The sequence below is a fragment of the Protopterus annectens genome, chromosome 12.part0 (genome assembly GCF_019279795.1).
Source record: "Protopterus annectens isolate FY-2018-M chromosome 12.part0, PAN1.0, whole genome shotgun sequence".
Lineage (NCBI taxonomy): Eukaryota > Metazoa > Chordata > Ceratodontiformes > Protopteridae > Protopterus > Protopterus annectens.
Window position 1 is genome coordinate 522176147 of NC_056746.1, and position 10558 is coordinate 522186704.

At 40.5% G+C, this 10558-nt stretch overlaps 1 protein-coding gene across 1 annotated transcript in view; it reads right to left on the reverse strand.

Annotated features, from left to right (window-relative positions):
- TOM1L2 (target of myb1 like 2 membrane trafficking protein) overlaps window positions 1–10558 on the reverse strand; it is a 927227-nt gene that overhangs the window by 216204 nt on the left and 700465 nt on the right. Inside the window, exon 11 of the mRNA XM_044088936.1 lies at window positions 4695–4760. Coding sequence (XP_043944871.1) covers window positions 4695–4760 — 66 coding nt within the window. The remainder of the gene's footprint in view (window positions 1–4694; window positions 4761–10558) is intronic.

Sequence of the window (10558 nt, forward strand, 5' to 3'; positions counted from 1 at the left end):
AGCACTAACTGTTTTTCTGCTACATGGACACAAATGTGATAATGCATAGCTATTCTGATTTACTACTAAGTATATACTGAAAGTTCTGCTAACACCAGTTTAGCTTGTTTTAAAAAAATACATGCAATGAAGTGTCCAGTGGGGTGCTATAAAACCAGTCTAATATCTAATTATGTCTGGAAACTGAGTAAATAATAACATTGTTACAGCGAAGCTTGCACATCAGAATAATTATTTACTCTTGCATGCATAGTGAACCTCACACTAAAATGACTGACCCCTGACTGTGCTCCCAGATAAATGGTTGCTAAAACAAACATGCAAAAATCCAGTCATGGAAATCTATGTCCATAAAACAGATCTACACATACTACACAAGACTGAATCAGGCACCCCCAATCAAGGGAAATTTGCTGATAACTGTTTCCAAATGCAAACTGGTTATGAACAAATCAATCATAATAAATGCCTAAGAGATATCCTAAGACAAGAAAGACAGAGGTTAAGGTACCTAAGCCTACAGAAGGGTATTCAAATTCCGCCTTGTACAATTCTCAACCTCAAACTCCAGAATAAGGGACAAATCCAGAAATAATAAGGGACAGTTTTTTTTTTTTAAATATTAGTACCATTAATGTAAGAAATTGACAGAAGAGCATGTAAATCAACATGCACTTTTTAAGTAAAAGAAGTCTATAACTATTGTCATTCCACCAACACGTCTTCCAAATCAAATGTTTGAGGGATTAGGGGGGAGAAGAGCCTTTTATGCTTGAAAGCATGCCTTTAAACATTTTTTCCTCCTGAGGAGGAAGATCGTCCTCAAGCACTCCATGAAGGTGCAAGACACTGGATACTTTTTTCATCTCTTCTACATCACACTAGAGACTGGAGCAAGTTACTTTTCAGTGTTGGAAGGGAATCCCATACCTTATTTCAAGCAGAGCTCTTCAGCACAGAAGGATTAGTCAGCCAGCTGAACTAGTGCCATGAAAAACTCAAAGAACTTGTCACACAGTGTTAGAAACAAACTGAGATGAGAAAACATATTGGATATTTTCACACCTGCTGCAGGGGTATTCTGAGCATAAAATGTATATTCCAACCTCTAATGGAGGACTACTGCATAACCAAGATCTTACTTCTCTCCCACTGTTCCATAACTCTATCAGGGGGAAAATAGAAACTGTTTGAGTAGGGAGCCTGCAGTCATAAAGGGATGGGACAAAGATATAAAATACTAAAATGTTCCTTACATTTTCTGTGCCTTTGATAATTGGGACACTCTTGGCATAACTACTGGGAAGTTACTGAATAATGTTGACATAGTTACACATTGTGGAACATGCATATTCATCAAATGGAGGTCATGAGAAAGTACAGTGGTGTAAGTAAATTCACCATAACAGTAGATGTTCGAATGATCACTGCTTCAGTAACCTTAGCTATATGGGATATAACAGTCTGCCAGTTTCCAAAGCTTCAGGGCACCTTCCACGTGCCCAAACAGTCAAGGCAGCTTGAGCTGAGCTGATTAAAAGACAAATTTGGACACCAAGCCCTTCAGAGCTTTCCTGTCAGAGAGACAGGTAGGCTGAGCACTGAAAGGACAATGCTGGGAACAAAAAAAATGATGTCCACACCCTGGCTCAAAAAAATGCACCAAAAACAATTGGGATGGAGCAGCTACTGCAGCAATGATCAATCTACTGTTATGGCAAATGTATTTACACAACTGTACTAAGTTCATCATACTGATCACTGCTGCAGTAGCTTTAGCTATACGGGCAGATTAACCTATCACAGTACATTTGGGGGAAGGAAGGAGAAGAGTCCAGGAGGCCCTGGAAAATGGTCCTAGCAAAGCCTGACCTGGACCTAGAGAAGGAATCAAGCTTATAGTGTTTTGTAAAAGTATATACAGAGGACCAAGAAGAATACTTCTTGAATACAACCCTTTCCAAAAAGCTACAGACAAAGACAAGGCCCCAGTAGAGTGGGCCTTGACCCTGCCTGGAATGGCTTTGGTTAGTTGTTTGGTGAGTATAACAAAATGTAATAGCCTTAGATAGCCACTTAGAAACAATTATGGAAAAATGTGGATACCCTGTAGCATGCATTGAGCTATAATCAGAGCTAGCCACCTTGTGTACACTCTTGATGCAGTTAATATTCCAAAGCGTAAGGCAGATGAACTGATAATGTGATCCAAACACACAAAGCTGTAAGAAACTTCTGGAGTCTGGATGAACAGGTTTGTGATAACCATCTTTTAAGTCTAGTGTTACTAGAAACCTAAAAGGGGAAGAAAAGGTACAGGGTGTGAAGTGACATTTTGAATTTAGGCACTACGACAAACATATTTAGGAAAAAGATCCAGAACGGTTTCCAAGCATCTTCTTTCTTCTGGCACCAAGAACATTCTTGAATAGGGGAGCTAGATGACCATTACAAAAACTGCAGGCAGCAACGCAGACAGAACATGAGGAATGGATGTAGATTCTGGAAATTCCTTCTGTAACGGCTCATAGTTTTTTTCTGAGGGACTGAGAAACGTCAGTGTTCTCCCACTGAAAACACTGGCACATTCTAGCAATCTCAGTGAGAGAAACCTCCCTTCCCCACTCCTCATAGAGAATTAGAAACTGAGCTCTCTTCCCTGACTCAGTCAGAAATCTGAGGAGAAAGCCCTGTATCTGTCCCTTCATCTTCCTGTTTAGATTCAGGATCTTTAATTTCTTTAGGAAAAGTGGCATCCCACTTTCTTTTACCAGAAACTATTTTACAAGGAACAATGGCCTGAATTAAATCCTGAGCCAAGCCCAGTTAACTACTAGTCTAAGAAAATCTGAGGAGTAGATGTGCTTAGTTTTGGGTTTCTTTCTGACAGTAACATTGGGGCCGACCATGTTACTAATAGCAGCAGCAGCTTCCCCAGGGATGAGCACAGCATTGTGACACAACAGGGAGGACTTCCCTGTTCCCTCTCCCAGGACCATCAAGAGTCTCTCCCCCTTGCCCACTGAGGGGACCTCAAGAGCCACAGCAGACATGGCTAACCCATTAGTTCAAACTGGCTGAAGGTGTTGCACCACAGGGACATAGAATGCATACTTTTAAATGGGAGCATTCTGAGGCAACCTGCTAGCCTGCTGTGGTGGCAAATGCTGTTTGCCTAACGTTTTCTTTTTGTGTCTGGAACAAGGACCAACTAGGGAACCGGTAGTTTTTTCCATGGTCAAGCTAAAAATGGTGCCTCATTCCCAGGGAAGATCAACAGCAAATGCTGGTAAAGTCTGGCAAGTCTTCAAATCACCTTTTTCACAGAAAACACAGAAAAAAGCACTTAAAACACCCCAACTTCTCAACAGAAAAAATGTCTGTCAAGTTATGTTACACAACTTTTAAACTTAAAGTTAAAAAAGAGCACTCCCCTTTAAAGGGATGACAGAATCTCATGGCAGTCCATTAAAACCCAAATTTCAGAGCTTTAAAATAACGTTATGAAGAGGAAACTGATAAAACAAAGATTAAAAAATTAAATACAAGTTTTTTTTCCTCCCCAAAGGGAACTTAACTGCCCAGCAAAAGTTTTGATCAACTCTGCAGCAGAACAGCACCAAGCCGACTACCAATCTTCTAAAGCCTTACAGGAGCATACTCATCAGTGGCAGCAAAGCACTGAAGGGCTTGGTGTCCAAACTTGTCCTTTAGACAGCTCGGCGCAAGCTGCCTGACCATTTTGGACACATGGAAGGTGCCCTAAAATGTTGGAAGCTGACTAGCTGTTATATCCCTGGCAGAATATAACCCACATAGCTAAGGCAACTGCAGCAGTGACCAACATGAACACTGAATCTTAGATCTGCAGGGTATAGCTCCTTTATGTTATCAAAACCTTAGGACAGGGAACATCTGAACATGGCCATACGAGGACATCCCAGTGGCATTTACAGCTTTTGTAATGGCTTTATAATGCAAAATTGAGGACCATGTACAAATCAAAGTATGTGAGACAGTCTCAAAATAACCTGAATTCTAACTGTTCAGCAGACTTCACAACATGATGCTGCACAGTACATAACGCATGTAGAGGATATTACATATCTGCAGTTAATGCAATTCACAAACACACAATCTTAGCAAACCAACCTGAAGTATTTGCTGAAATGCCTTGTCTTGTATCCATAACAATTGGAGGGTTGGGTAAAGCACAATCTATACTAAAGTGATTTCAACATTCAGGATCAGCCATCTTAAATACTAACAACTGCAGTAAATGTGTGCCCCTCTCCTACAATTTCCTCATGCTGTATGCACTAGTAGTAATATACAACATGCAACTTACACATAAGTTAGATACACTGTCCATCTGGGTTAGTGGGGAAATAACAGCAAGACTACTGTAGAGTGCTTAAATTATATTAACACTGACAGCACAGCATGAAATTTTAGAACCTTCTTATGAACGCAGGTGCGTCAAATGCTTTGTAATGTGTCAATTTGAACTAATTAATAAGATGGCACGATGTTAAAGGAAGCAAAGCTTATTTTTCAGAGAGTACTTGTAGTTTACAAGTCAGAACAGCCATATAGTTGGACTATACCACATCATTGCTGAATAATTTAAGCACTGGAGATATAAAGTGGCAGGTTTGGAAAAAGGATAATCAGTTCAGTAGGGACAGGCTCACCATTCCTTGCGTTATCAGCCATTTGTCTATGGGCTCCGTGGTCGAATACCGATTTCTACTTCTCAGCTGAATCGATAACAGAACATTCCCAGAAACAGACAGAAAAAAAAACATGCACATAAAACAAACCCAACATGCAGAAGAAAAAACACAAATGAAGAAAACACTGAAACTAAAGTTTATGTATGTTTCTGAAAGGGTATTCATTATCCTGTGGTTAACCTACATAGTGTTTTTCTATGGATGCCGAAATCTAACCCTGTCCACACATTAATTGTTTCATCTTGGTGTAGGCTATTAAAGTGTGATGACGTAAGACACCAATACTGAAAGTCAGATCAAAAACTGTTGTGGGACAAATCTATGTATTTTCTTTCTTGTCTAAGGAGAGCTTTACACTGACTGCAACTATAAAAATTCATGGCCCAGGATCCCGTATTATCTGTCACAGCTGCAGATACAAAGTTTATGCATTCTTGCATCAATGTTCAGTTATAAAGAACTAAATTTCTGACAATCACTTCACAAGCAGAATCCATGCAGCATTCTGACAGACTAAAAACAAGTCAGGTGCACTATACATTTCCAGTTAAGATCTTTGCATGTCACAAGACGGACTTCAGCCAGTATTAAAAACTGGTTATTGGGAAGTAAAGAGAGCTATACAAAGGAAGAATGTATACAGCAATTTCTGTAAACAAACAAAAACAGAAATAACTCATCCTAAAAAGATATACGATTATAAAATTCAAAGTTAAAAATGTATTTCTTTTCTGAAGTTTAGTAAAAATGCATCAAGATGGCTTTTTAACTGAGCAGACCATTTAAATCACTTACCCAACATGGCTCTGCATGAAATCTTGGATGGTGTTCTTAGAACTTGAAAATTCAGTTAGTTACTCTTTCGTATCCAGCACAAGAAAAATTCAGGGTTCCTAAAAGACTCTGTTGTTGTCAACTTTCCTCAAATGAAGGACTAGACCTTCAAATTACGATGAATGTACGCTATGTGAGCTGGACCTTAGCTGGAAATCCCTATCATATCCATGTAGATTCATCTACTCCAGTCCCACCCAGCTTCAGGGTCTGTCCTGACTAACTCACTGAGGGAGGCTCTATTTTCTGGTTCTTCCAGAGTTAAGATTTAAAGCAAGAAAGTATACTTAGCTATAAGATGTCCACTGGTGCAAAAGCAGAGCATGCAGAAAACAACTTCTATCTGTTCATTTCTTTTTTTATTTTTGACTACACTTTTTCTTCAACTTAATACTTTAATGGAAATATGAATGTTATACTGATGAGACAGAAATACTCCAAAATTCCTTAATCACTCTTGTCCCAAAGAGAACACTTGGGCTGTGAACCACTATTTATTTATTATTTGTTGACCAGGAAAGTCCACTGGGTCAAATAACTCATTTTCAGTGGAGGCCCATAGAGAAAGCTCCACAAACATTTTACAATAGCAAGAAGCATACACATTCATTGCAATGAAAAATGACACATGAAAATCACAGATGTGATGCCCCTGCACTGGCCCAGTAATGAAGGAGCCTCAATCCTCACCACTGGCAACAGTGGGGAACATACACACTGGGAGGATTACAAGTACACGTAAAAGTGCAGTTTCCCGTAAGAGCACATAGAGATCAGTCAGTTAGGGACTGGTTTCTTCTTCTTTCTCCAGACCCCAATAAAACTCCCCACTAGCACAGCTATAGGGTTAAGATCTCAGCTGAGTGGCTAAGCCAAAACGTTTCACACCCTCCATGTCCAACCAGTGCTTTGTGTCCCTGCCAAGTAGATGATAAACACACACTTGAGATCTGATTGATACACACACACACACACACCTGGAAAAGGCTGGCACAGGTTTATTAGCTATGGCCCTTTCTGCCCAAACTACAAGGTAGTTCCAACTGCCACCAGCCAACTTTGTCAGCTTTTTAAGGCTCTTAACAAAGGGTGTCCAATCCTACTGTGTAATGTTACTATTATCCAAATGGGAGTCTGACCAAGAGCTTAAATATGTTTCACAGATATCAGCCACAAAGATAGGCTTAAATATACTTAATAATAATGCTATCCTGAACAAAACCAAGACCCATTCCTCCAAAAAAAGGAAACCAGTCTGGTGGACCCCAGCCATAAACAAGCCCTATAATAGACAGAAGAAATTATTACAAAAAAAGAGTAAAAACTTAGGAAGGGAAAAGCTCCCTGACCACCTCCTTTTTTCGGCTTTTTCCAGGTTAGGGGTCGCCACAGCGGATCATCTGTCCGCTCATAGGTTCATAGGTTATAGGTCCATAGGTTTATACTAGGCTATCTGCCCTAAGGCATTTATAAGCCTAGCCCAAATTTTTGTGGCTTACGCCACCCCTTATATGAAAAAATACTGTGCCCATTAGTTTGTTGTGCCTCTGTCCAGCAGTGACACAGAGATGATTCCCGGGGTAAACCTACGATCTCCCATCCACAGGTCAAGATTTCTCTTGAACAGAGCCAGCGAGGTGCTCTGCCTCACATGGACCGGGACTCTATTCCACAGCATAGGGAGTCTCTGAGTGATAAATCTATCCCTCCAGCACGTCCTATTTATATCCGTGCTAAGGTTGATGATTGGCAATGATTGGCAGTAGAGTTTTACAGTGTCAAGTTGCCAGCTCAGCACCCAACCTTCCACAGAAGGGGCACACATGCACACACACACACACACACACACACACACACACCTAGGGCCAATTTAGAGTGTCCAATCCACCTACTGCATGTCTTTGGGATGTGGGAGGAAACCGGAGCACCCAGAGGAAACCCACGCGACCACAGGGAGGACATGCAAACTCCGCACAGAAGGCACCCCATCCAAGAATCAAACCGGAGAGCCTCTTGCTGTGAGGCGGCAACGCTAACTGCTGCACCACCGTGGCCACCCGGAAGAGCTCCCTGACCAACCTCTGCAAAAAGTTAAGATCCCTTATCAAATCTTCAAAGGTGAGCTTTGAAAGAAAAATTGCAACGGACACCAAGGACAACTACAAAGCATTTATTAGCTGCGTCAAGAACCTAAATGGCAACTCTCAGATCAGCTCTGAGGTACAACATAACGGTTCAAAATTTATGGAACCAAATGATATCGCCAATATACTGGCAGACAGGTTCAGTGCAAACTTTACCCCTCCCTCACCCCCTAAAGGGCCCATATCTATACCAGAAGATTGTGCTGCCCCCGTAATCTCAGATACCTAGGTGAGAACGGCACTTTCTAAAGCAAAAAACACTGCATCCATGGGACCAGACAGCATCCCAGACTGCGTGTTACATGAACTCCAAAATGAACTAATCCCTCACCAAACTGCCATGTTCAACCACAGCCTAGCCTCAGGCTATGTGCCCATGGAGTGTCACATGGCACCGGTTGTCCCGCTTCACAAGGCAGGAGCCACCACCGACCCCGGGAACTATCACCCCATCAGCCTAACAAACCTTGTCTGCAAAGCCATGGAGCCCATCGTCATGGAAATCAAACATTGGGAACCTACAGACCCTGGACCCCACTCAGTCTGGTTTTGTAAAGGGCAAGTCATGTCTTCTAAACCTGGTCGACTTCTTTGAAACCGTCACCAAAGCAACCGATGAGGGAAAGGTGGTCCACACGGCATACCTTGACCTTGCGAAAGCATTTGATACCATTCCCCACTCGGGAATTATAGATAAACTGACTAGCCTAAATATAAACCTCTACATTACAAGATGGGTTGCAAACTGGCTCATGGACAGAACCCATACAGTGAAAATAGAAAACGCTAGGTCTGACTCCAAACCAGTGACAAGTGGAGTACCACAGGGCTCAGTCTTGGGACCTCGCCTGTTCGGTATTTACTTCTCCGAGGTACAAGCAAACACAGGAGGACTATGGCTAACAAAGTTGCAGACAACTGCAAACTGGGTGCCATAAAGGAGACTCCTATTGACACAGATCTCCTTCAAAAGGGTCTCACTGAAACAGATACATGGTGCCAAAATCATGGCCTCAAGCTAAATGCCAAAAAGTGCATTGTCATCCCCTTCGGGAAAAACAAGTACCTACAAATTACCAAATAGGTGGCAGCTCACTTAACACAGAGACATAGGGACCCAGGTAGACAGTAACTTCTCCTTCGATAACCACATCGCTAAGGTGGTTACAAAATCCTTCTACATGGCCCACCTTATCACAAAGGGGTTTGCATCTAAAAAAAGGAAGTCAATGTCCCCCTCTACTCATCACTCATTAGACCCATTACTGAATACAATGACCCATTTGGGATATAACCTTACTAGACACCTGCAATAACTGGAGAGGCCTCAGAAATACCTCATGAAGAGGATAACAGGTCTAAAACAGATGCCCTATGCCACCAGACTAAAAAAACTTCAACTGCACTCGGTTGTATACCGGCTACCCACAGGTGATCTCTGCCTGACATACACGGCTATGTCAAACCCCGAATTTTTGGAAACGCTCCAACTAAGGAAAACCCAATCTACCCAAGCTACATGCTCCAGGGACATTAACCTGACCTCTACAATAAACAGGACTTGGAGGGACAGATTTGTGCCCCGGAGACGCTCCCTGCTCTGGAATAAGGTACCCATATATGTGAGGCAGAGCTCCTCATTAGCGCTCTTCAAGAAGAATCTTGATGAGTGGATGGGGAACAGGAACTTCAGCCGGGGAATCACTTCTGTGGCCTTGCTCCACAGAGGCGCAGGTAACTAAATCACATGGGAGGCGCAAGCGCAAACATTTTGCCTAGGCTTAATTATGCCCCAGGGCCAATAGCCTAGTATCTACCTATGAACCTAATAAAAGAACAAGACAGTACTAAATATGTATTCACAGTAACTTCAGAGTTCAAAATCACAGCAAATATTTAAAACATTACAGGACAGACTCAAATACATGAAAACATCTAAGCTACACTTTACTATATTCTTATCTGAATCTAAAAGATTTGCTATACCCCAAAAACTTACTTATAGCAAGGCAAGTGCAGAAGGTGGTGATGAGTGGATGTTCTTATGTCAAAAGAGAGATACAAAATGCAGTCTCGAGTTCTTAAATTAATATGAAATATTGCTGCTGGGTTAGCTTAGATAGAATCACTTTTTGTCACCTGACTTTAGTTCTCAAGCCACACACACACACACACACACATATATATATATATATATATGCATATATATATATATGCATATATATATATATATATATATATATATATATATATATATATATATATATATATGTAAAAGCACAGCAGGAAAACGATCAGCAACTGAAACAGGATTCTGTAGCCAAAAATAACACAAATATAAAAAAACTCAATCAATGGCATAAACAGAATCCAAAAAAGGTGGTGCTGTAGTCGCTATAAAAGTCACTTGCATCGGTGTCCACTAAAGAAAATTGCAATATATTGGTATCAAATAATGAAGTCCAGCAATGATCTGTAGACCAAGTAAATTTAATAAAAGAGTAGGGCTTTCACCAATAGGCTTTATCAACTCACAATCACATCCATTTAGTCAGACTTATATATACAAGAGAAAATACATTCATTGGTCAGCTCATTAAATAATCAGCATCAATTAAATGAAAATCAATGAATACTTAAAAACACATTGTATATTCAAAGTATATATGTCTATTCTAATAATAACTATTTAATATTATACATACATATACATAATGTAACATGGTAAAGTATATATAAAAAAATAAAAAAAATATATATATAAGCATATAAATATATACATGAAAAATATGTTTAAAACAAAAGTTTCTATTCATAAAATATGTTAGAGTAATATAGTTCATT